General features: G+C 43.2%; 1 protein-coding gene across 1 annotated transcript in view; it reads left to right on the top strand.

Moving 5' to 3' along the window:
- Positions 1-27,924, top strand: part of ralgapb (Ral GTPase activating protein non-catalytic subunit beta) — a 94,361-nt gene that overhangs the window by 65,168 nt on the left and 1,269 nt on the right. Inside the window, exons 21-31 of the mRNA XM_078283724.1 lie at positions 883-1,031; positions 3,213-3,400; positions 7,053-7,156; positions 7,528-7,683; positions 9,412-9,597; positions 17,089-17,247; positions 17,413-17,665; positions 19,188-19,310; positions 19,969-20,072; positions 25,098-25,200; positions 26,881-26,941. Of these exons, the coding sequence (XP_078139850.1) occupies positions 883-1,031; positions 3,213-3,400; positions 7,053-7,156; positions 7,528-7,683; positions 9,412-9,597; positions 17,089-17,247; positions 17,413-17,665; positions 19,188-19,310; positions 19,969-20,072; positions 25,098-25,200; positions 26,881-26,941 (1,586 nt within the window). The remainder of the gene's footprint in view (positions 1-882; positions 1,032-3,212; positions 3,401-7,052; positions 7,157-7,527; positions 7,684-9,411; positions 9,598-17,088; positions 17,248-17,412; positions 17,666-19,187; positions 19,311-19,968; positions 20,073-25,097; positions 25,201-26,880; positions 26,942-27,924) is intronic.

Below are 27,924 nucleotides of genomic sequence, written 5' to 3'. Positions count from 1 at the left end.
TTAGTACGAAGCCTCCTTGTTTTCTGATCTGCTTCTGTTACGGTACGTTAGGTAGACGTTTTTTTGTTACTGCGATGCATTACGATAATTACGGTAATCGACGACGGCACGCTCCAGAGACTTCCGCCGGCCGAGCCGTCTTGTGGCACTTGTACGTTACTACAAACTACAGTTACAAACTACAGTTACAAACAGGCACCAGGAGTTTACCGGTATCCACCATTGTTTGCATGTAAGCTGAAGCTAACTGAAGCTAACTGAACCTGGGCGCCGACGTGTTCCCGGTGATCCGGCCGAGATTTTGGCGGGGGTCCGGGGCTCGGATCGGGAGGATCAATGCGGGCCGTAGGCACGGTGGAGAGGCAGCGGCGGAGAGAGGAGACGGACACGGTCCAGCCATGTACTAGGTTTTGACCTAGTTTTTTCCCCCGGCCTGTATTTGAGGCCAGCCTTTATTTGTTTGTGTCGACCACGGCCCCGGCCATTATCGGAGACCCGGCTTTTAATTGACTACAGGCCACTATTAGAGGAAATACGGTACCTACTGACCAGGTAACTACCTACTGGCCAGGTAACTAACTATTGACCAGGTAACTAACTACTGACTAGTAACTAACAATGGACCAGGTAACTAGCTACTGAGTAGTAACTTATTACTGACCAGGTAACTAACTACTGACCTGGTAACTAACTACTGACTAGTAACTAACTACTGACCAGGTAACTAACTACTGACCAGGTAACTAACTACTGACCAGTAACTAACTATTAAGCAGAATGTGTAGGTTGAACTGAATACATACATGGGCAGCTAGACTGTTAAGACTACATGGGATTTATGTGTGGATGTATGTATGTGTGTGTGTGTGTGTGTGTGTGTAGGACTGTTTGATGGAGGTGCTGGAGATCGTGGAGCTCGGTATTTCAGGAAGCAAGTCCAGACAGGAACAGGAAGTGAGGTATAAAGCAGACAAAGAACAAAGCCCTGCCTCCATGAGGGTGAAGGATGCTGCTGAAGCCACACTGAGCTGGTGAGGAAAACACAGACTGCACCTTTAATCTACTTCCAGTCTGGGTAAGGTTGGTGTTAACCTTTAAAATGGACCAGATAGTCTTTTTGGTGAAAAGGCTTCTAGGAAGCAGCTGACTTTGATTTTGATTTTTAATGATTGTAATTCAGTCTGAAAACCTTGCTATGGATTTCTAACAAAGGGATGTCAGTTTGTGTGGTTTTCGTTCTTTTTATGGTTCATCTAATTTGTTATATTTGCTTTAGTGGCCCTTTCTCAGCCAATTTTCAATCATTTTATTTTGTTATTGGTTATTTTTTACATATCTGCTTTATTGGACAGTTAACAGGAGAGAGAGACAGGAAAGCTGGGAGACACATGACAAAGGAACTCATGAACTCGTGAACTGGAGTTGCGATTACATATGATGCACCTGAGCCACCTGAGCCACCATGATGCACAGAGTTCTGCAAACTGCACTTTTGGTGAAGTTGACCAGATTGTCTTTAGCTCCATTGCTGTTATCAGGAAGCGCTTTGGATTCAGCTTGAGCTGCCCAGCTGTCTCTCTGTTGTCCCTGAAACACAGTGAAGCTGTCTCTCTGTTGTCCCTGAAACACAGTGAAGCTGTCTCTCTGTTGTCCCTGAAACACAGTGAAGCTGTCTCTCTGTTGTCCCTGAAACACAGTGAAGCTGTCTCTCTGTTGTCCCTGAAACAGTGAAGCTGTCTCTCTGTTGTCCCTGAAACACAGTGGAGCTGTCTCTCTGTTGTCCCTGAAACAGTGACGCTGTCTCTCTGTTGTCTCTGAAACACAGTGGAGCTGTCTCTCTGTTGTCCCTGAAACAGTGAAGCTGTCTCTCTGTTGTCTCTGAAACACAGTGGAGCTGTCTCTCTGTTGTCTCTGAAACAGTGAAGCTGTCTCTCTGTTGTCTCTGAAACAGTGGAGCTGTCTCTCTGTTGTCCCTGAAACAGTGAAGCTGTCTCTCTGTTGTCTCTGAAACACTGGAGCTGTCTCTCTGTTGTCTCTGAAACAGTGGAGCTGTCTCTCTGTTGTCCCTGAAACAGTGAAGCTGTCTCTCTGTTGTCTCTGAAACACAGTGGAGCTGTCTCTCTGTTGTCTCTGAAATACAGTGGAGCTGTCTCTCTGTTGTCCCTGAAACAGTGAAGCTGTCTCTCTGTTGTCTCTGAAATACAGTGAAGCTGTCTCTCTGTTGTCGCTGAAACAGTGAAGCTGTCTCTCTGTTGTCCCTGAAACAGTGAAGCTGTCTCTCTGTTGTCTCTGAAACAGTGAAGCTGTCTCTCTGTTGTCTCTGAAACAGTGAAGCTGTCTCTCTGTTGTCTCTGAAACACAGTGGAGCTGTCTCTCTGTTGTCTCTGAAACAGTGAAGCTGTCTCTCTGTTGTCTCTGAAACACAGTGAAGCTGTCTCTCTGTTGTCTCTGAAACAGTGAAGCTGTCTCTCTGCCTGGGGCTTCACAACACTTTTCTCTCCAGGAAGATTGGTGAAAATTCTCTTGGATGGAGCACCGATGCAATAAGCATCGGTAGCGTTCTGGTTTCCGCTGGCTGGTGATTACATCCAAATTTTGTATTCGGTATAAAGATCTGGTGAGTGTTGGATCGGCGGAGACAGTTGAGCGAAGACTCCTGCCGCAGTTTGTTGCTCTCCTTGTGACATGGCGTGATGCTAACCGGCACAACACCGGATTCTCTTTGCCATTTCGCTGTCATCTCTCTACACCATAAATGTTGTTTTGTCCATTAAATAAGTAGATCTCCTCTATTTTACTTGCTTTATTACTAACTTTGAGGAATGTCATTCCATGTCTTTCACTCTACATTGTCTGCTTTATCTGTAAGTCTCGTTCTCACTAACTCTCGTTCTAAGTCTCACATTACTTTACAACTGTACTACAATATCCACCATCTTACTGGCTGTGTAATGTTTCTTTGCCCATGCAATGTTATCTTCATTTTTGCTCAGTCTGTCAGTTCTTTTGCTAAACCGCTGTCAACTGTTTATTAACATTATGAAGGGAGAGAGATGTAGCTGCAGGTTTAGTTTGTTTAGTCTCTATCTTTGAGTCAATCAGATTTACTTTGCATTCCAAAGCTGATCTCGGGTTCAGGCTCTGAGGGAGTTGCTACCTTATTAAATATTAAATCACCTGTCTGTCTGTCTGTCTGTGTATCTCTCACTCAGTATTATGCAGGTTTTGGGGGCGTTCCCTTCGCCCAGTGGCCCCGCCTCCCCATGCAGCCTGCTGAATGAAGACACTCTGTTTGGTTGCACCAGTTTGAGTGACAACAGTAGGAGGAAGTTTAGATACTTTGTTCTGGACAACTCTGTGATCCTGGCCATGCTGGAGCAACCGCTGGGCAACGAACAGAGTCAGTATCACTAATCCTAACCTAAATATATATAAATATATTTACATCTACATCCAGTACTGTAGAGAAGTCTTAGGCCGCTCTGAAAAATTCAAATTAATGCTATTTACCTGAGCAGTAAGTGTTTACTTGTTTGAAAAAAACACTATATAACATTGAAGTAAGCACAAAGAAACATCAATACAGAGAGAAGTAACAAAAACCCTTTGTGTTTTTAAAACAACTCAGTATTTTGTGTGGCCTCCCTGAGAAAGCAAAACTGAAACAATTCACTTTGGTCAACTTTTGTGTTTTCAAGTCAAGTGGTAAATTCTTCCAAACCTCTTGCAGGATTTGCCACAAGTCTTCTCTTGACTTTGGCTTCTTCTTTTCCCAGTCCAAGTGATCCCAGTGGGTACACCATAAAACCCTCTCTTTACTCACTTCAGACCAACAAATATTTTTAACATCATCCACATACGAGTCACAGCAAAATCCCTTGTATGATCTCTTAAACACTATTTTAGGCCCAGCCTTTGGAACTTTGGCTTTCCTGGATATAGCTACCAGATTATGATCGCTAAATCCAATGGGAACAGATATAGCTTTGGAGCAAAGTTCTCCAGCGTTAGTGTAAATGTGATCAATGCACGTGGATGATATGATTCCTGTACTGTTAGTGAACACCCTGGTAGGTTGATTAATGACCTGAACCAGATTACAAGCATTGGTTACAGTGAGAAGTTTCTTTTTCAGCGGACAGCCTGATGAAAGAAAATTTATGTTCAGGTCTCCCAGGAAATAAATCTCTCTATTCACATCATATACTCTATCAAGCATTTCACACAAATTATCTAGATACTGACTGTCAGAACTTGGTGGCCTATAACAGCATCCCAGCAGCAAAGGCTTTAAATGAGGCAGGTGAACCTGCAACCACAACACTTCAACAGCACTTGACATTAAGTCCTCTCTGAGCTTAACAGGAATGTGGCTTTGAATGTATATTGCAACTCCTCCCCCATAGGTATCCCTGTCCCTTCTATAAATGTTATATCCCTGTATTGCCACTGTAGCATCATCAAATGAGTCATCTAAGTGGGTCTCTGAGATGGCCAGAATATGAATGTTGTCTGATGTTAGCAAGTTATTAATATCCTGAACCTTATTTCTTAGGCTACATATATTAACATGGGCTATTTTTAGCCCTTTCCTGGGACGTTTATCAGATACAGACATGATATAGAAAAAAAACCAAACACAGCAAAAAGCAAAATTGATCAAATACACACGATATAGAAAAGAACAAACAGAGCAAAAGCGTGTGTGTGTGTGTGTGCGTGCGTGTGCAGAGTTACGAACCCATAGGCTTGGCTCTTTCCACTCTCTCAGTCTTTTGGGAAGGAGGGTGGACAATGAGTCTGTTGTATCGGATGTACGCAATGTTCGCTTTACCTCTTTCAGCTTTCATGGCCGGGATGAGTTCTTTTCGCCTCTTGCGTACGGCCTCAGTATAGTCCTCGTTGAGGAAGATGTTAGTTCCTTTCAGTTTATGGCCTCTTTCCAGAACTGCCATCTTGTCCTTGAATCGTAGGAATTTCACCACTATCTGCCTGGGTCTGTCACCTGAGTTGGTTCCCGTCCTGTGGGCAGGCTCCACCTCGATCCTCTTTTCATCCATCTGTAGCTTTACAGCGAGCATCTCTCGGACCTTGTCCTCGGATTCCTCCCAGCTCTCACGGGGGGACTCAGGAATGCCATCTACAATTATATTATTCCGTTTGGATTGACCCTCTAGGTAGTCTGCTTTCTCATTCATTGATAAGACTGATTCACACACAGTATTGATGTCTGTGCGTGCGTCTTTGCACTTTATAGTCAACTCCTTGCAAGTCTCTTTCAGGTCTTCCACTTCCTTTTGGGAGAACTGCAAACTGATCTTTAGGTCCTGGTCCTCTTTAATCATATCGTCCATTCTTTTGTTAGTGGAATCGACCAAGATTTGGAGGAAGCCCTTGAAGTTGCTTTCTTGCTGCGTTAGCAACTGCATGTAGACATCTTGTTGTTGCTTTAAAAGATCTCGCACCTGTGATAGACTGACGCAGTCCTCTCCTTTCGGTTTGGGTGTCATGGTTGCGTGGGTTAACGCTGCACCACGTAGTTCCAGCCAGGACAGGTAGCAGGGCAGATGTAATCAACAACAAGCAGCAGAGTTTTGTATAAATAGCCAGCAGCCCGGGACAAGTCCGCGGTCCTAGCCTCAGGGGCTAACCGCGTCGTGGTCTGCGTACAAGCTGTTAGCCTGCCTAGCTTGAAGCAGTGATGCTAGCTAGCAGCACCAAACAAGATCCCAGGATATAAAGTTGCGGTCCCAGCAACTCAGGCTAACCGCGTCGTGGAATCGAAAATCAACTGGACGATTATTAAACAGAAATTCTTTCTCAGAAACTTTTACAAACTTTTTCAATACAGCAGACAGCAAACGGCTCTCTCATTCAAGCAACACGATCAAACAAGTCACCGGAAGTGACGAAGGCAGGAAGAAGTGTTGCTGGGATGGCAGACTGTACTTCTCTCTCTAGCTCTTCTAGTCAACATTAGCATGTTAGCAAACCAGCTGGTAAGCATCATCAACTTAATATAGCTCCTTAAATGCTATAAACTAACATAGCTTAGCCTACCTTTAGTGGAGAAGAAAAGTAAGCATTCGCTAATTTCAAACAGCTAACGGACATCAGCTGAAACAGATTAACTCAACTATAAACACTTCTAACTGTCCAGATGTCAAACCTGTTGACCGACTGATAAGTTTCCCTCTGCCTCCAGCAGGTGGAGCTGCTCCACCTGCTGGAGGCAGAGGGAAACTTCATTCAGCTGAATGTCAGTTTCCACTGTTCTGGTTCTTGCTGTAAAACCTCTCAGCTCAGTGACTTGCTGTAAGTCACTTTATACAGAAGCTAGTACAACGGTTCACATCAAAATGGCCGCTGCTCTGACCGTCCAGGAACACTGATTTGAATGTTTGAGCAGAACTTCTTCATCATGTGTCTGGATGTAGAACCTGGGCCGGTGTGAGGCTGGTTCAAATGAAGTTAAAGGTTTCTTATGGTCGACAAATCAACATTCAGCTGGACTTTCCTCTAATCAACAGACATCTGAGGCTTAGTGTTTTATTTTCTTACCTTCAGCACCCGGCTCACCTGTTTACTGAGCATGCTGTTACCTGTCAGGTGGACAGATCATCTTAAAGACACTTGGATGTAAACAAATTGGAATCTTTTATTTCAGCTCATGAAACATGGGACCAAAACTTAACTTGTTGTGTTTAACTTTGTGTTCAGGACGGGTTCTGCTAATCCTAACCGAGGTTCAGTTAGTCTGTTCAGACTTAGTCGCCTCTAGTTCATTCTTCTCTCCTTTCTTCTCTTCTACTCCTCTTTCTTCTCTTTTCTTATATTCTACTCTACTTCCTTGTCTTCTACTCTATTTTCCTGGTCTACTCTGCTCCTTTCTATTTTACTCTGTTCTGTGTGTGTTGTGTTGGAGAGAGCCTGTTACCTAGTTACCACACAGCTGTCAATCAACAGTCACCATGGCAACTCATTGGAATTGGATTGTTGTCAGACATGAATGGTTAGTATTAATATGTGTGTGTGTGTGTGTGTGTGTGCAGCCCCCTGTCCGTCTCTCACCCTGCTGATCAGAGGTTTGTCTGGGAGAAACGTCTGGAGTCTGCAGCTCCACCAGCAGGACAGAGAGGGGAGAGCAGCCAGTCAGGTGACACACACACACACACACACACACACACACACACACACACACATACTTATATGGTACTGAAGAGAAGACTCTCTGCCAGTGGGATTGATTTTATCTGTTGTTATTGTTACAGTTTGCTTCATGGTTTCCGGTAACAAACCAAACTGCTGTATGAGGACAGTTTGAACTGAGTTGTCTGTATTCAGGACTTTAGTTTAGTAACAGTACTTTACTATAGTACTTTACTTCATTACTATAGTAGTAAATTCAGTTGTTCATTCATTCCAATAGATCTGTTTTAGAGGGAAACATCAGATCAGTGTTTTCTGTTGAAACCTTATGAAGACAGAATGGATCAAACCCTTCTCCCTCTCTCCATCGTCCTGCAGCAAGTCTTTGTCCCAGAATGCCGTCCTGTTGCCCAGGAGGATGCTGGGATACGGTTTAGTGTCAAACATCAACCATTTCCTGACAACGTCGACAAGATTCCTTTTGTTAAAGCGGATCTGAGCATCCCAGATCTGCATGAGATAGTTACTAAGGAGGTAAGAAACTGTCTAGATATAAGTGTAGATTTTACTACAATAACACTAGCTGAAGTATAGATAAGACAAGCTGGATTTATAAGTATAGATATTACTATAAAACTGGATGGATATATAAGTTGCTAATTAATGATCTAAAAAGTGGCGACTCTCAATATTCTTTATTTAGTAAATGTTACCATTTGATGTATTGTACCAGATTTAGCTTAGAGCTCATTTTCATCTGCAGTCCCTTGGCAGGTTACAATTCAAAACATACAAATATACAATCCGCACAAAATACAAACACACAACACTAACACATAACATACACTAGACATTGAAGTATACAAATATTAAAAACCAGTGCAAAATGCATGCAATAAATGATAAGAAGTCCCAAATAATGCATTTTAGATCTCCATCACAGCCCATAACTAAGTTTCAATTTAGTTTTGGGGATAAACATTTGATTGATACAAGTTCTTATAAATACCTTGGTTTCTACCTTGATGGACACATGAACTTTGTTAAAAGGACTGTGTTGCTCTATGAATCAGCTGGTAGGGCTTTAGGGGCAGTTATCTAGGCAAGACAAAAACTATAGAAGATTATGAGTTATTCCACTTACACGAGCTCTATCAAGCCTGTCTGCCCTGTGTCGGACTGGCTGCTGGGGTTTGGGGTTATGAAGCTCATGGATGCGAACAGGTTCATAACAGAGCCATCAGATATATTTTGGGAGTTTGCCACAGGAAGCCATTGCAGGACATTAGACTATTGAACATGAGTGATGACAGACTGTAGAGGGCTTCTCATGTGGGACATACAGATGGGCAGCACTGGGCAGAGCATCACACCTTATTTCAGAGAGCAGGCTGTGAAGAAACGTACAGCCTGAAGGAAAGAGTTAACACTATTATGATTAAAGATGCTGTTTCTCAGCAGTTTAAAGATAAATGGGCTATGGAGATATGGAGTAAACCAAAACTCAGGACTTATGGTTTGATTAAAAATGAGTTCAGTACTGAAAACTATGTGAAATATAATCTGCCCAGGAGGAAGAGATCCCTATGCTCCAGATCAGGTCTGGAATATTGTCTTTACATTTGGAAACGGGACGTTATGTTGGCACTGATGAACATGTCTTTATGTTGGTTAAATGAAATTTAAAATTGTTTAATAAGAGCAACAGAGAAAATCTGGATTATTTATCGATGGAAGACTCGGAAATCATGAAAAAATAGTGTGAGGTGGAAACATTTGCTTTTGTGGAATATTTAGATAAAGCATGGACACTCAGAAAATGTCATGTTGTATAATTAGTTGCTTTGTATTATATCAGCTGTCTTAGTTTGTGCTGTTATGTTGAGTGACCTGGAAGTCTGTGTTTTATATGTTGTTGTGATTGTGTGTCATGTTATCCCATGTGGGATAGGCCATTTATATGGTATGACACGAAAATTAAAAATTCATTCATTCATTCATATAGATATTACTAGAGAAGATAAGGCTGGTTGGATATACAAGGATAGATTTTGGCAGAATAGATAAGGCTAGCTGGATGTTAGTAAAATACATAAGACCAGTTGGATTTATTTTGGAAGTGTGGAATATACCATGTCAAAACAGAAGGTTAGTAGTCAATGTAAGGTAATAAATGACTGGATTATGTCACCAGGTTAGCAGTCGACAGATTAAATATTGGTAGATGTTAGTGGGGGTAAACATCGGCTCCTCCTCCATCAGGTGGAGGAGAAGCTGCAGCGTCTGGAAGGAGTGATGAAGAGGCAGGTGGAGTTCGAGGAGAAGCTGGAGAGGAGCAGCCGGCTGGTCCGACCTGCAGACTGCAGACCTCCTGCTCCGGTCCAGGACTTCCAGACCACAAGACTCTTCCTCTCACACTTTGGCCTCCTGTCTCCAGAGGCACTGAAGGTAAAGAGGGTAAAGAGTAAAGAGGAGGAGACCAGGGGTGTAGCACAAAATTCTGGGCCCTATACATAAGCAGTCTCTGTGGGCCCCCTTCCTCTGTTGATCCATGTCTCTCATGCATCTTTTGACATTTTTTTTTTTACAAATAATTGAGCCAACAACTGTACACATGAATCTGTAGTGGTTATTAGGGTAGTCACTAATGAACTGTTCATACCACATTTAAACAAGTAATAATAATCTGTGATATGTGCTTAAGTCTGCACAGTTTGAAATCTCACCACAAAAATTAAACTGCAGCCTACTGGTAGGCCTATTTCTAACATAATTTAACCATCTAAAAGTGAAAAATAGAACCATAGGTTATATTTTAATTAGACTCTGCCTCATTGATCACCATGATCTTAAAATTGGAATTATTCTCCTCCTCAGTTCTTGGTTTACTTGGCCTACTTTTAACCCTCTGAAAATGATGGTGGATCATCTGGCATTAACATTACTGTCTTTTGAAGGCCGTTGGTTCAGCTTTTAAGCTAGCGCAAAGCCAGTGGTATCATATGAATCTTGAGAATTAATCTGTTGATACCAAACATGTCATGCTAGCTTACTGGGTAAGGGCTAAATATTGCTCCAAAGTTGAACTGTCTTTACCGCGAGGTCCGCGACACCTCAATGTCAAATGATTGCCTGTAATAACTTTTCGCTCCACTTCATGAGCTCACCTTGTCTCACCTGCTCGGTAACAGATGAGGGAGCTGCCGCTGCTCCACTCTCGGTGGCTGTTTCTGAAACTGAGGGCCATGTGTTTCATGATGTTAAGCTGTGCTAGGTAATGTTGATAGATATAATGTCATATGACATTGTAGCTATGATGCGGATTCATTTATGATACTGATTAATTTATGTTATACAATGCAAATATGCTCCAAGCTAGATTCCTGGCTGACTGCCTTCAATCTAAACAACTGCTGATATTAGCTTAAACCATTCTTAAACTGTGTTAGTTGTGCTCACCTTTCTTTTGAAAGAAATTAGTTAGCAGTTGTTTTCCCTCAGTTTGCTTTCTTTCTTTTTCCTTTCTTTCTTTTCTTTTTTGGTACCCTGATTCCCCTTTCTTGGGGAAAGACATGACTATCACAGTGCATATTGGTGCTCCAGCATCAGCAGTCACTCGGCTCGATTAGCTGCGTTTAGAGACGAATCCTAGTGCAGGGGCGGACTAAACCATTTTGCGCCTTTTGTAAGGGGTGAGAGGGGCCTCAGAGAGCCACTATTTTTTTTTTTGTTACAAAGTTCAGTCTCTCAACCGATTTATTCAGCCAATTTTAATTTAGTTATGACACTAATTACTTAGAAATAAAAAATTGCAAACAAAAACAAACTTTTCATTCCAGGCTTTTTGAGGGCCCTCCCTGCATTGGGGCCCTGGGTAGTCAGTCCCAGTTTTCCCCCCACTACGACGCCCCTGGAGGAGATAATAGAGAAGGAGTGTTATGATACTATAAAGAGAGAGAACAGAAGAGGAGAGTTATGATACTATAAAGAGAGAGAACAGAAGAGGAGAGTTATGACACTGTAGCGTCCCGTCAAGGACCAATACGTCGAATAATCAGGAGAAATTATTATCTTGCAATTCAGTGCATTTATTTGGCTAAACTTTGGCTACTGTCGGCCGCAACCACGCCGTACAAAAGCTCTCCCAGACAACCTAGCTTTTTCCGCCGCAGAGAGAGAGACTCAACAACAACAACAAGACCCCAAAACCTACTTCCTTGACCCGCCTCTCCCTGCCTCTAACCAACAGGAACACTCCACACCCTAACACAGGTGATTAGCAGACAGCAGGTGAGAGATACAAACTCGCTAATAAACATCTCCCATAACTGGCATAACTGACAGTAAACATAATCACATCACATATTTAAACAGGGTTGCTGCAATACTATAAAGAGAAAGAACAGAAGAGGAGTGTTAGGACCGGTTCACATGCCACGTCTTTGCGTGCTCAAATCCATTATTTTCAATGTTTGAAACACAAGAACGATGCGGTTGCGACGCACCTTTTTCTCAACCGCAACCACAGCACACTGAGATAAAAATATCTCAACTTTTTGGAACATCGCAAGCGCACCGCATGTCACACAGCCCGAAAGCCTGAAATAAGCCTTGAATCACTCACCATCCAAACGAAGGTCGAGGATCTACGTGATATTTCCGTACTCTTGTATTTTTGATGCATTCATGGCAAGAAAAAATTCTTGCCATGAATGCATCAAAAATACAAGAGCTCCATATGTAGATCAAGAAGTAAAGCTACTACGACAGTTTTACTGCGATGGTAAGCCATTATTTTAGATAACTACTAACAAGCCCAATAGAGGCTGTTTTTCCTCAGGAAGCTGAAACAGGCCCAACTTCCTCTACAACTCCTGGTCAACTTTTACCACAGCTCCATGGAGAGCATCCTCTCCCACTGTGCGACTGTATGGTACGCCAGCTGCACGGCCGCGGATCGGAGGGACTTACGCCGCGTGGTAAAAGCGGCCCAGCGCATTATCAGAACCAAGCTCCGAAACCTGGACACCGTTTATGCTAGCCGACTGAAGAAGAAGGCTAGCAGTATTATCATGGACACAACCCACCCTGGTCACTGTCTGTTTGTCCCCTTATCGTCTGGCAAGCGGTACGGGGCAATCCCTCACCCCCCTGCCAACCACCACCGCCCCACCTCCCCCTAACCCACAAGGCTGCTAAAGACTGTTTTTAAACAGCCTTCTCCCACTGCTGCTATGGACTATCTAGCACTTTCAAGCTACCTCTCTGCACTTTACAGTATTATTATTATTATTATTATTGTTATTATTACACTATGAAATTTTAAAATATTTTATTATTCACTATTTAACTATTTGTTTTGTACAGTTTTTACTTCATCCTTTTTACCCATGCTGCTTTTTTATGAGTGCTGTCAAACTTCGTTGTATGACTACAATGACAATAAAGTGTCTTATATCTTATGTCAAACTTTGTGTGAAGTCCTGGTTGGCTTTGGTTGCTTGGCAGTGCCAGGCGCACCCATAGTGCAACCGTCCAAGCGCACTTGAGAAAAGGATGCAAGCAGCGCCCCTCGCGTTTTCCAAGTGTTTTAGAGCGCTGCATGTGAATCGGCCCTTATGATACTATAAAGAGAGAGAATACAAGAAGAGTGTTATGTGTAGCGTGTAGAGTCGAAATTATCAAATCTAGAATTTAGTAAAGGTATGAAAATATGAAACTTTGATAAAAAATATCAATTTACACTGGTAAGGGGCACCACCTTCCTAGATGAAGGACCTTTACTTGTACTAATCAGTCATCAGTCTAAAGATCAATACAGGGATTACTTTACTCTGCAAGTAAGGAAACACATAACAACTTCTCTGTAATAAATGGGAATATTTATTTAACTATTCAAGCATAACAAATTCAATGAGATAAGCAATGTAAGGCACGTATATTGATCACCAGAATGAAGCACGGAAACTATAGACTAAAAATAGACATGAAATGCAATGAAACAAAATAAGAATGAAAGGGAAATGATAATGAAATGTGGGAATAAAAATTGGCAGCAGTAAATGGAGGTATGTATGGATCAATCAACCAGAGAAACGAGGCGGAAAGCTATGGGGCAACTAGACTATAACAGCCTAACTTTTCCTGATCTATTTAAGTAATTTGAATCTAAACTTTTGCATCAACTCTCAGCAGTAAAGACGTGGATAATCAGAACCTACTTTGTTCAGTTGGGAGGTCCTGCCGGGTCGGGTTGTCTGGTCCCGCTGAGCTCGGAGAGACGGACTCGGCGTGGCCGGTTACCTGGCAACGGCAGACGCTGGAACAGCTGGTCTCTGATGTGTTATCGTCACGTCGAGGCAAGCAGCGCTACCGGCTTTTCACAGCTGTAGACAACAGGCCTCTCTGCATGTGGAACACTGGCGATGTTGATAACTTCTTAACTATTAGACACGAGGTTCAAACTTCTTGTAGCGATTCTTAAGTTCATCTGGAGAAGACGTCTCTAACTCCAGGTTCAAACTCTAAGTTTCAGCTAAAGTCGAATTGTAGCTAAATTGTTGGTCTTGGCTTCAGCAGGTTTCTTGGCGAGGGCGGAATGTTGAACTGTCTGAAAACCCAGATAAGAACATTTTATAGCTCTTTGAATTCTCAGGCGTGGTTTGCCATGCAAATCACACTTCGCACTCCTTTTCTGTTTACTAATTAATTTCTTTGTTTGAGAAGATTTCACCCCGAACCGAGAGGGAGGGGGGAAAGGAATGCAAGAGGAATCATTCCTCTAGTCTATTTTATTTTGGGATCTTACTAAGTGATCTTAATAAAGATTTCTTTTAAAATAATACGTCGGTATTTTACATCTCCACCAATTACTGTTGTCAATTGATCGAAATAATAAAAACCTGTCAACTTACATTCAAACTTATATAGCTAGCACATCAATATAAGGACATCAAATAAACCTTCCTGATACAATCTGTGGCTATAAAGTCTTCACCAAGTTAACTCATATATGTAACTTGTGTTTCTAACTGCGTGATCAATATAAAAAAAAACTATTTAATCATTTAATACATTCGGACGCACTGACATTTTATACTGACATGTCGTTGCTATAAATGACCACAAGGTGGCAGTGTAGGACCATGGAAATAGGAGAGTGTCTCTGGACGAATATCTGATACACTTCAATCATTTAACACATCATGGTCTATGCATGTAACTTTAGCTATTGAACATCTTCAACATATATATGGGCCTATAGTTAATACATCTAGTATACTTCAAACTACAAAATAGTTTCATTAAAGACATTGAGAAAATTTAGTTGAAAGTAGGTTTTAAAGGAATGTGAAAAGGGAAGAGATTTATGACTGTCCTGATTCAGAGAGGGGGTAGTGATGAGACTCTGGATAGTGTCAACAGCAGTCATTGGTTCCTTCATATTGACACGGTGTGTATTCCCGTTCTCACCCAATGGTGACTGTCCCTTCTGATTAACCAGAACCGTCTGGTACTCCAAATGAAGAAAGAAGGGTGATTCCCTATATTCAGATGTGTGCGAAGTATGGATGTGTGATTGTATAGTTCATTAGTATTCCTGAGTTCTTGAGTCCTTCTCCTCCTGATGGCTGAAAGATAAAGGTCGTTAATTGTGGAATGTGTGAGGGTTTCAAAGCTCTTCGCCGGGTTGGTATCCTGTCGTTAATTTCCTGAGCTGTCCGGTGGAGACATCTCTGGCTGGCATAGACTCAACTCCTTGAGCCATGGACTGTGTCAATTCGACACCTTTATGGCCACTTGTTGTGATAGGCCATTTGGTGTTGATTCAAGAAAGCAACAGAAAGGTTGTGGGCTTTCTGCAAATGTCTCCTGGTATCGCTACATATGATACTATAAAGAGAGAGAACAGAAGAAGAGTGTTATGATACTATAAAGAGAGAGAGTAGTCAAACAGTAGTCAAACCTTGTCAAGATGGAGCTTGAGGTGGAGAACAGACATCCAAGCACAGATGTCTTTAAGACATGCGGAGACGCTCCATCAGTTTGTGTTTCTGAGGGGGAGGAGAGGCAGAGCTGAGTGTCATCAGCAGAGCAGAGATAAAAGCCGTGAGAGGAGATCACATGACCGAGGGATTTAGTGTACAGAGGGAACAGCAGGGGCCCCAAGACTGAACCCTGAGGAACTCCGGTGTTAAGTGTACATGGTCTGGACAGAGATCCTCTCCATGAGACCTGGCAGAGTGGAGACTCCTGACAGCAAGGAGAGCAGACTGGTAGAGAGAGAAGCCTGGAAACTGGATTGAAGTGTGAGAGAGAGAGAGAGAGAGAGAGAGAGAGAGAGAGACAGGGAGGGAGAGTGAGAGAGAGAGATAGATAGAGAGAGACAAGGAGAGAGAGAGAGAGAGAGAGAGAGAGAGACAGAGTTGATTGGAAACTGCTCACTCCAGGGTTTTGGATAGAAAGGAGAGAAGAGATCTCTTGACTCTGGCAGTCTGTAGAGCATCGGGAACAAGACCTGAAGACAGGGAAGAATTGATAAGGGCAGTGAGGAAGGGAGTGATGTCGGTCCAGATGGTTTGGAGAAGAGTGGAAGGGAGAGGATGGAGGGGCAGGTGGAGGCTCTGTTAGACCTGAGGAGTGTGAGGACATCTTCTGGAGAGAGGAGAGAAGGAAGGAAGACCAGAGACAGAGGTGGGGAGAGAGGTTTGGCATAGGGAATAGAACTGTTAGTGTCCGGATGATGGAGAGAGAGGAGAGGAGGGGGAGAGAGAGGAGAGAGGACTAGAGGAGGAAAGAGAGGAGAGAAGAGTAGAGAAGGAGAGAGAGTAGTAGAGGCCTCCTCAGTGGACAGGAGAGAAAACTGCTCAGCTGAGGAAGCGAGGACAGGACAGCAGAAGAGAGCGAGGCAGGTGAGAGAGTTTTCAGGTTGGGTTAGTGGTGACAGTGTGAGTGGATGTTGAGTGGGAGGTGGAGGATGAGATGGGGGGCGGTAGATCACCGCAATGTGGAGCTTGATAGGTAGAGATACAGAAACAGCATGGAATTCAAAAGAGGATATTGAGAGGTGTGAAAGAGGAAGGACAGTGTAAATCGTCCTAGGTGAAATGAGTATGTGTTTTCACCTCTTTTCTAAAGCTTGTTGTCAAATTGTGCTCCTGAACGAAGCTCCTCCCGCTCCATTCAGCAGTTTTTCATTTTTTTTAAACTAGCTCATCTCCTCCCTCGCTGTTTAAAAGCGGCGCTCTCCCCCTCCCATTCCTGAAAAAAACTTGCAATGGAGGAATCAATGAAGCGAGCGAGTAAACTTGTTAACCTAGTGAACTTGTTAAACTAGTAAACTTGTTAAACTTGTAAACTTGTTAAACTAGTGAACTTGTTAAACGAGTGAATTTGATAAACTAGTGAACTTGTTAAACTAGTAAACTTGCTACCTGCCTCTTCACTTGTCATTGTGGGTCATGTGACCTTCAGCAGGAGAAAGATCAGTCAAAGTGAGACTGGTAACTGACACTTCTCTGTAGGTACGGTTAGCTTAGCTGTTAGCCTTTATCCATGGGGCTTTCCTAAGTTTGTCCTTAAGGGCCTCTGTAGTCCAGCAGCTTTACTGTGCTTTATTTACAAATGTGTTGCGGTTTCTGTCACCCTCTAGTGGTCGGAAAATCGCTTAGTGCAGCTTTAAAGTCTGACCTGGCTTGAATTGGGAGCCAATGAAGGGAGGTCAGGGTGTCATGTGATCAAATTTTGTAGTTCTGGTTAATATTCTGGCGGCAGCATTTTGTATTTTGTGTTTATGAACCAGCTACCAGTTGTCACACAGCTGTCTGTCTGTCTGTCTGTCTGTCTGTCTGTCTGTCTGTCTGTCTGTCTGTCTGTCTCTCTAACCTGTCTGTCTGTCTGTCTGTCTGTCTGTCTGTCTGTCTGTCTGTCTGCCTGTAGGAACCAGGTCTCAGCTGTGTCCCTGCCCAGCTGGTAGTGTTGGACTCGTCTCTTCCAGGTTTCAGTGAAGATCTGAGCAGTTTGGACCGGCTGCCGTCCAGAACCTGCGACACCGCCTTCGTCTTCTACATGAGAGCTGGGCAGAAGACAGCTGCTGAGGTTACTGTCCACCTGTCTGTCTGTCTGTCTGTCTGTCTGTATAACCTGTCTGTCTGTCTCTCTAACCTGTCTGTCTGTCTGTCTGTCTGTCTCTCTAACCTGTCTGTCTGTCTCTCTAACCTGTCTGTCTGTCTGTCTGTCTCTCTCACCTGTCTGTCTGTGTAGATCCTGAGGAATGTGGACTGCAGCTCCAGTGTTCAGCCTCTCTTCCTGGACTTCCTGCTGTCTCTTGGCTGGTTGGTGGAAGTCGGTCGACATCCTGGTTGGACGGGCAGCGTCCGCACCAGCTGGGCCGTCAATCACAACACCGGCAACAGCAACAACGTCAACAACGACAACAACAATGACAGCAACAGCAACAACGACAACAACAGCAACAACGATGACAATAACAACAGCTACCTCAGCGGGAGGCCAGGTCAGTGTTCTCGGCTCTGATTGGTCGACAAACCGCTCCAGAGAGATTCCATTCAACTACAGCTGGGCGATATTAATATAATTATTTTGATATTGATATTTAGGGTTAGGGATCTACTGACGTGCAAAATCATGTTAAATAATTTGATTGACGTTGGTTGTACTGATGCTTGGTAATATAAACTGTTTGTAAATAATATTCAATAATATGTTTCATTTTGTGACAGATTTTAATTAGTATTCGCTTTTTATCGTTAATTTAGATTTATTTAATAATTTAGATTTAATACATTTTGATTTATTGCCCAGCCGACGTTCAACTTTAGCTGAAAATATTTGAATGTTGTAGCTTAAATGGCTTCAAACAAACCTAAACATGGTGCTAGCTAGCTGCTATCAGAATGTGTTAGCAGTGGTTAGCGCTCTGCTCACAGACAGCAGATCTACACAGCTGTCTGTTACTGACAGTCCAGCTAACTGACTAGCCATGCTGTCAGTCTCTATTTATAGATTTCAGGGTTAGAAAGTTAGTCTGCTGACTAATAAAATAAATTATGTTTCGACCGGTAAAAGCCTTCATCAGAATGTAAAAAGAGGTTTTATTCTCAGACCCGTTTTCTTCTCTATTTAAGGTTAACAGAGATTCCTGTGTTTGTCCGTAACTATTTTTATATCACAAATTAATAAAGTTAACCAGTTAATTATCTAATTATTACTCCTAAACACAACAAAATGAATGGATATAATCCTCTAGGGATTATATCATAAAGGGGACATAAAGGGTATGTACTGTAACTATTTTTTTAACACTCAATAATAAATTAACTCAATAACAAATGAACTATTTTATTAATAATTATCATCAAAACTTCATACAAAAGTTATCTTGTTCACATGGAGGATCTGCAACGGTCGGGGTGAATCCATATTGTCCCCGAAAGTTTATATAATGTATATATATATATATATATATATATATATGTATATATATAAAGGGTATATATATATATGTATGTATATATATATATATATATTATATAAACTTATATATATATATATATATATATATATGTATATATATAAAGGGTATATATATATATGTATGTATATATATATATATATATATATATATGAAATAAATATTCCCCATCTGACTCCAGGTATTTTCTTGTTGGTGATGTCAGGATTTGTAGTTGTATTTCCAGTTGAAAGGTGAACAGTGTTTTTTAATAGGAAGCTCATTTCTCCCAGCTTTTCCATATGACCTGAATGCAGCATGAACTGGTTTGGTGGGAACCTGCTAAGCCCCGCCCCTCCGTGTTGAAGTGTCATTATAATGACGTTTACACTAAAAGCCCTTTGATCAGCAGAGGGTCGTTGGTCACATGGTCGCCGGTCTTCTTTACTGTTGTCATGGAAACATGACTGCTCGGGCACGGTAAATTTATAGACCTTTCACCTCACCTGCCATTATGATGTCACAGTCTCTCTGGAAACTGATTGGTCCTGGTTCTGTCCCTCAGAAGCCTCTGTTGCCCTGGGCGACAGTGGAGGGGGCGTGTTCAACGGAGAGAGGTTCGTCCTGTACTTCGCCGATGCTCTGACAGAGATCGCCTTCGTCGTTCCCTCGCTCTCCTCTTCTAACGGTTAGTGTCTCTCTCTCTCTGTCTCTCTCTCTCTCTCTCTCTGTCTCTCTCTCTCTCTCTCTCTCTCTCTCTGTCTCTGTCTCTCTCTCTCTCTCTCTCTGTCTCTGTCTCTCTCTGTCTCTCTGTCTCTCTCTCTCTCTCTCTCTCTGTCTCTCTCTCTCTCTCTCTCTCTCTCTGTCTCTGTCTCTCTGTCTCTCTGTCTCTCTCTCTCTCTCTCTGTCTCTGTCTCTCTCTGTCTCTCTGTCTCTCTCTCTCTCTCCCCTGTCTCTCTCTCTCTCTCTCTCTCTGTCTCTCTCTCTCTCTCTCTCCCCTGTCTCTCTCTCTCTCTCTCTCTCTGTCTCTCTCTCTCTCTCTCTCCCCTGTCTCTCTCTCTCTCTCTCTCTCTGTCTCTCTCGCTCTCTCTCTCTCTCTCTCTCTCTCTCTCTTCCTGTCTTCTTCCAAGATGTTTTTATATGATGAAGAAAAAACATGGTGGAAGAAGACGAGCGAGAAGAGAGAGACTGACTGAGTGTTCGTTGATTGGTCAACCGCTCTCCTTATGACGTCATACTTCCACTTCCTGAAAAGTCTTTTATTGGTCCGTCCTTTAAAGAAGCCCCTCCCCCTGACTCTGCCGCCTGACACATTTCTTAATGTTGATGCTCCTCCCTTCCTGTAGCTGAGTGGTCAGAGAGTTTTGAGGAGGCGGAGCCTCCAAACAAGCTCCCACCCAATCAGCTGAGTCAGTCAAATCTGAACCTGGATCCTGCCCCCCCTCCCAGGGTGAGTACCTTTAAACTTCCCCTTCACCCTGAGAAGAGATTTAAAAGATGACACTGATGTGGCAAGTCCTCGGGCTCCGCCTTATATCAAATGTCAGTTACACTTTATAATAACCGTCCTTAATAAATGGTGAATTTATCATTATTTTACATTAATTTACTTTTTAATCCCATTTTTCTCATCTCCCAAACTGTTGATGTCTGTAGTGTAACTTCACATAGACTTAAAGTTTGTTCATACATTTTTCCACTATTCACTATTTTTCACACTATTCGTGTGCGTCCTGGTGGCTCAGCGGTCTCGGGCTAGGGTCTCTCTCTCAGATCAGCGCTAAATCCACAGAAACAAGGGCAGCAGTCGTAATTCACGTCCAGGTGGGAACAGCAGCAGGGAGTCAGGTAAGTAAGACTGTAAGAGCCAGTTAGGGTTAGTAGGCAAGTTAGTTAGGCACTTTGTAACCTTGGTTTTAAAAGGTGCGTTATAAATAAAGTATAGCAAAATGGCAGTTTGGAGATTTAGAGATAGATTTTTTCAGGAGAGGTTGGACAAAAGCCTGTTTAAAGAAAGAGATAAACAGGATAATGTCTAAGGAGCAAGATGAGGATTTCATGTGTGAAACAATGTCTGCTAGGGTCTCAAGGGAAAAGACAGCGTTCAGCCCGGAGAGATGGACACAACACACCCGGGGAGGAGAATCTAATGTTCTCCACTTTATCAGAGAAATACTCCACTTACTGGTTTTCCATTTGTGTTCGACCTTCCTCCATTCTTTCCATAGTACTCACATGTGTTCATTTAGCCAGGGCTACAGGTTTTGGGTTTTGCCGTTCTATCTTTAAAAGGACATATACTAGATGCCATATGACTGAGATGCCAAACAAACTTTTATTTAAAATAAACTCTCGCACACAGTTCTCTTGCATAGCCGGTGGGAATTCATTTATTTTGTTTGTTTATTTAGTTTGATCCTGAATAGACTCAGCATCCACCTGTAACAACAAACTTTGTGGCACATTTGATGTCAAATGTTGCCTGGCTGCTCTCAGTAGGGTGAAGAAACACTGAACTCAATCCAGGGAACTTTAAGGAACTACTAAATCTGTTCAGGAGGCGGAGCTGGAAGTTTCTGGAGGGTCTGAGCCCCTCTTTGGCAGAGATCGCTGAGATGGTGAGAAAAATCCTTAGTGGCTCCAAGAGATGAGATCCCTCCTGAAATGCTGAAGGCTCTGCATATTGTCGGTTGACGTGTCTTCAATATTGCATGATTTCAGCAACAATGTCTTTGGATTGGCAGACTGGTCCCCACACTGCTCAGCCTCCCTGGGAAAGCCTGTGCCAAGATGCTGGAAAGGAGAGTCCATGACTGAGCCACATTATTCAGGAAAACAATAGAGTTGAGACGTGAAGACATGGGTGTGACTATTTCTCGGCTCCAGAAGCAAAAACCCAAACCCAAACGTTGAATGACCTGAACCGCTACACAATGAGCCATTAGTTCAAATGAATGGCTGCTGTGTTGAAAAAACTAGCATAGATGTGAAAAAAGGCGAAGGTACAAGACTGTGTACATCTGGGTGTTAGAAGGTAAAGAAACTACTCATCCCAGGGAGAATTGAGCCATCAAAGTCCTCCAATCACAGAGCTCACTGCGTTGTCTTATCATATGGGAGACAAACTATATCTAGAGCTAGTCATACAAGATAGATCTAACGTTACAACCAGCTGAACTATTGCTCAGGAGTGCACAACTATCGCTAAAGTTAGAATTCATATGAGTGAGGTGGCTGGAGAATCTGTCTCAACTCTGCTGATGTCATCCTGGCCTCGGAAAAGTGGAGCAGCTTTTCACCCTCATACAGCTAACTGAGGGGGCAGGGGAGTTTGCTAATCCTGTCTACATATGTTTTGTGGATTTGGAAAAAGCCTACAACCATGTGACCCAGGGTATCCTGTGGGAGGTGCAGTGGCCGCTGCTGAGAGCCATTTTTACATCCTTTGCATTAGGTGAAGCTCGTTCAGGTGGGCCAGACTCCTCCCTGTGATATTCCTGTGATATATTATGTGATATACTCCCCTCTCCATGATATTTATGGACAGGATGTCAAGGTGCAGCTGAGGTCTGGAGTGGTTTTCAGCTGAGTGTGATACAGTCAGGATAAGAGTCAGAACCTCCAATTCTGAGGCCATGGTTCTCTCCCAGAAAATAATGGCCTGTCCCATTCAGGTGAAGGCTGATCATCTGCGGTCTTATTCATGAGTGAAGGTAAAAAGTTTGATGAGATGGACTGGCGTTCAGGTGCAGCAGCTGCAGTGTCAGTCTGTGGTGGTAAAGAGAGAGTGAATCGCAAAACAAAGCTCTCTACAGATCAATCCTCATCCCGACCCTCACGCTCGGGGTGGGGACTGAAAGAGTGACATCATGGATACAAGTGGATGAAATGAAGGAGCACCTCAGAATCGAGTCACCGCTCCTGTACTTTGGGAGGAGCCGGTACCTCCCTAACCCACTGAGGAGACCAGGGACAAACCCGGGACACTCTGGAGGGACTACATCTCCTTGAGGAAGTTTCTGGGGAAAAGGACATCTGGCCTGCTCTGCTCGCCCTGTTGCCATGGCGACCCTGAGCCAGGTAAGCAGCAGGAAAATGGATGGATGGGGTGTCCTGGTGGCACAGTTGGCGAGGGCACATGGCATGTGCCTGTGACGTCCTGCGTTCGATTCTGGCCTCGGACCGTCGGAACCTCGTCGTTCCCGTCTCTTCTGTCTCTCTCTAATGCGGACCAGTGTTCACGAAACCACTCTTGAATTTCTTTATCACTGTGTCTCATCAGACCACTTACTTTTGTCCACCTGTTCTGACTATTCGGCCTCTAGGTACCCCTGTTAAATAAGTAAATAAGTAAATCCTTATTTATAAAGCGCATTTTGAAAACAAGTACACATACGTACAGTATAAAAGAAATGATTGTCAGACCACTTTAAAAGCTGACATACTGCTAATTGTCATTCAACTTAATAAGATTTACCTGTGTTGCCTTTGTATTTGTGGTTTAGTTACTTGAAAGGTAAAGTTATTTTTCACGTGGTTTTTGATGTTATTTTGTCCGATCCTTGTAAATCCAACAGTCAATATTCACCAGCTTTTTGAGATGGCACTTCATCACACTTTTGTCACTGCGACTTCAGGCTCTTCCTTGGCGCCTCCTGAAACAGATATACAGACAGTTTATTCTGTCCAGGTTGACTGGCTTCACCTCTCTTGGCTCCACTTCCTAACCAACATTCAGTTCCCACCCTGCTTAACACATATACCCTTAAACCCCATACAAACCTATCCTGATGTTCAGACTGAACGTCTATCTGGTTCCACTCCATCATTCAGCTGAAATTTTCTTCCTCGTTAGCCGTTTTGTGTTGGGGGGGTTGATTTTCCCCGAACCAATCACTGGTGACCGATGTATTTGAACAGATCACTAGTGACAACGTATCTGAAATCACTAATGACCGATGTATCTGAACCGATCGCTAGTGACCGACGTATCTGAACCGATCACTAGTGACAACGTATCTGAAATCACTAGTGACCAACGTATCTGAACCGATCACTAGTGACCAACGTATCTGAAATCACTAGTGACCAACGTATCTGAACTGATCACTAGTGGCCAACGTATCTGAACCGATCACTAGAGACTGACGTATCTGAACCGATCACTAGTGACCAACGTATCTGAACCGATTGCTAGTGACCGGCGTATCTGAATCGATCACTAGAGACTGACGTATCTGAACCGATCGCTAGTGACAACATATCTGAAATCACTAGTGACCGACATATCTGAACCAATCACTAGAGACTGACGTATCTGAACCGATCACTAGAGACTGACGTATCTGAACCGATCGCTAGAGACCGACGTATCTGAACTGATCGCTAGTGACCGACGTATCTGAAATCACTAGTGACCGACGTATCTGAACCGATCACTAGTGACCAACGTATCGGCCGCTCTGACGTCACTTCAGGCTCAATGATTCTGGGTGGATTTACTAACTTCACCAAGAACGTCGGTCGTTTTTGACAGAAATATTGTCTTTGCAAAGACAATCTGTTGGTGAAGTAATGATTTCAACAAATATTATTCTGCTGAAACGCCAATGAAAAACTGTTGCAGGAACGGTTCAAACTTTAGTCCCACCCACAAAGGCTCTGATTGGCCCGATCGTTTTTCCGATTGAGAAATCACCGTTGAACAGAGAGACACCAGACTCTGAATCACTCGACCAAATCTGAAGAGTGGGTGGAGTCAGGAGTCTGGAACCAGACTAATACAAACCCCTAACCATGACCTGCTGTTACCTAGCAACAACTTTCCAGCTTTCAACTACCTGTCGGTCTGTTGGTGTATCAGTCAACAGATAGACAGACAGTCTGTCTCTCTCTCTGAGCTGTCTGTCTGTCTGTCTCTCTCTCTGAGCTGTCTGTCTGTCTGTCTCTCTCTCTGAGCTGTCTGTCTGTCTCTCTCTCTGAGCTGTCTGTCTGTCTGTCTGTCTGTCTGTCTGTCTCTCTCTCTCTGAGCTGTCTGTCTGTCTCTCTCTCTGAGCTGTCTGTCTGTCTGTCTGTCTGTCTGTCTCTCTCTCTGAGCTGTCTGTCTGTCTGTCTGTCTGTCTGTCTGTCTGTCTCTCTCTCTGAGCTGTCTGTCTGTCTGTCTGTCTGTCTGTCTCTCTCTCTCTGAGCTGTCTGTCTGTCTGTCTGTCTGTCTGTCTGTCTCTCTCTCTCTGAGCTGTCTGTCTGTCTCTCTCTCTGAGCTGTCTGTCTGTCTGTCTGTCTGTCTGTCTCTCTCTCTGAGCTGTCTGTCTGTCTCTCTCTCTGAGCTGTCTGTCTGTCTGTCTGTCTCTCTCTCTCTCTGAGCTGTCTGTCTGTCTGTCTGTCTGTCTGTCTCTCTCTCTCTGAGCTGTCTGTCTGTCTGTCTGTCTGTCTGTCTGTCTCTCTCTCTCTCTGAGCTGTCTGTCTGTCTGTCCAGAGTCCACCAGGTGAAGGCAGGAAGCCAGCTGGTTCTTCTGTCTCGTTCTTTGGCCCTGAAACCAAACTCCTGATAGTCTGGGTGGAACGCTTTGATGATATAGGTAACTATTACTACAAGTATTTCAACTAACTAGTACTACATATATTTCAACTAACTAGTACTACATATATTTCAACTAACTAGTAGTACTACTTTTACTGCCCACCTCTCCCCTCTTCCCTACTGATGATAATATGTCTGACTGCACCAACGCTTTTGTTATTCTTTTTCTGCCGCGTCTACTGTGAGATGCTTCATGAAACAGAGACATGAAGTTAGATCTACGTCACACAGATCTACATCACACAGACTGCTACACACAGATCTACGTCACACAGACTGCTACACACAGATCTACGCCACACAGATCTACGTCACACAGACTGCTACACACAGATCTACGCCACACAGATCTACACCACACAGACTGCTACACACAGATCTATGCCACACAGATCTACGTCACACAGACTGCTACACACAGATCTACGTCACACAGACTGCTACACACAGATCTACGCCACACAGATCTACGTCACACAGACTGCTACACACAGATCTACGTCACACAGACTGCTACACACAGATCTACGCCACACAGATCTACGTCACACAGACTGCTACACACAGACTGCTACACACAGATCTACGTCACACAGATCTATGCCACACAGACTGCTACACACAGATCTACGCCACACAGACTGCTACACACAGATCTACGCCACACAGATCTATGCCACACAGACTGCTACACAGATCTATGCCACACAGACTGCTACACACAGATCTACGTCACACAGATCTACGTCACACAGACTGCTACACACAGATCTACGCCACATAGATCTATGCCACACAGACTGCTACACAGATCTATGTCACACAGACTGCTACACACAGATCTATGCCACATAGATCTATGCCACACAGACTGCTACACAGATCTATGCCACACAGACTGCTACACACAGATCTACGTCACACAGATCTACGTCACACAGACTGCTACACACAGATCTATGTCACACAGATCTATGCCACACAGACTGCTACACAGATCTATGCCACATAGATCTATGCCACACAGACTGCTACACAGATCTATGCCACATAGATCTATGCCACACAGACTGCTACACACAGATCTATGCCACATAGATCTATGCCACACAGACTGGAAGATTTCTGCTCAAAGTGCCTCATTCTGATCTGTTCCCTCTTCTGTCTTCTGTGATTTAGCTGCTGTAGCTTCTAAAAGTTCTACATGACTTTACATCTGGAAGGTGTTTGGTTCTACATTCTGTATTTCTGTTCTCCTGTAGAAGCATTATTCATTTGAATATGAGCACATTTTTTCACACCCTGTATACATACTGTAATTTTCCACATATTGTCTTTCTCGTGCTCTCATATAACTCAAATTGTTATATTGTATTTTTTTTTATATAATTTTGTTGTGTATGATTATATAACGCCCATTTCTTATTTATATCCTTTTCGTCTTTGATGTATTATTATTATTATTATTATTTGCTGCTGCAGCTGCCCCACACAATAATAAAAGATTTAATCATCTAATTAAACTGAACTACTTTTTCTGTTGTGATCAACTCTACTCAATAAGAACAGATTTCTCCAAGTCTGTGTGTATGTGTGTGTGTGTGTGTGTGTGTGTGTGTGTATGTGTGTGTGTGTGTGTGTGTGTGTGTGTGTGTGTGTGTGTGTGTGTGTGTTTCAGAGAACTTCCCTGTGTCTGAGCTGCTGTCAGAGACAAGTACTGGAGTAGAGACATCCAGATGGTAAAACACACACTACACACACACACTACACACACACACACACACACACACACACACACACACACATACACACACATACACACACACTTACAGTGGACATCAAATTAAAACCCATTAGATCAAGCTTGTTTCACTTCATTTGGATTCAGCCAACCACAGCAAACAGCAAACTCAAGGAAAAACGAAAGGCTTCTCATTCCCGATAATGTGTTTGAAATGGAAACAGAAACACTGTTGTTGTGTCAGTGTGCACAACACTTAGAACTGGGGGTTATGATTGTATATTATATATATTCTAATTGTGTTGAGGTTGAACTAATCAGATTCCTGGCTCAGAAAAGCTTTGTGCTCATAACTCAGACGTGAGTTTCACCTGACTTCTTGTGGACAGCAGCAGTGGGAACAGCAGCTCCATCCTGCTGGTTGGAGTAGGAAAAATCAACTTGAAAATGATTCTATGTGTTAGAGCACCAAATTATCATTTTTCTGTTCTGGCAGTTTTGGCGCTCACCAGTTCTTCTTCTGTGGGCCGAAACATGCAGCGCTGCATTCCAAAGCCTTCCTGAAATCTGATCAATTACAACGATGATTCAGGGAAGGTTTCTTTGTTGCGTTGTGTAAGTTGGTGTGAAAACTGTAAATGCCTTTTTAAAACTTTCAATTTCTAAATTCAGTAATGTATTCATAGCTTAAAGACAAAATAATGAAATGGAATTTGGGTTGGTCAGTCGGTCGGTCGGTCGGTCGGTCGGTCGGTCGGTCGGTCGGTCGGTTGGTCGGTCAGTTGGTCTGTCCTCCACTCTCCGGGTCATGTGACCTGCAGGGAGTCAGACTGCAGACCAGAGTTGGATTCCCAGCAGTTAAAGTCAGACTCTTAGTCTTGTTAAAGATGGAGATTATCACTCCTGTCAGTCCAGATTTAATGGATTTTCATTTTAGGCCTCAAAGCAATAAAAACTAAAAGATTTGAAAAGCTGTGTTGA

Source organism: Centroberyx gerrardi, chromosome 5 (genome assembly GCF_048128805.1).
Source record: "Centroberyx gerrardi isolate f3 chromosome 5, fCenGer3.hap1.cur.20231027, whole genome shotgun sequence".
NCBI lineage: Eukaryota > Metazoa > Chordata > Actinopteri > Beryciformes > Berycidae > Centroberyx > Centroberyx gerrardi.
This window is presented reverse-complemented; position numbering and strand designations above follow the sequence as displayed.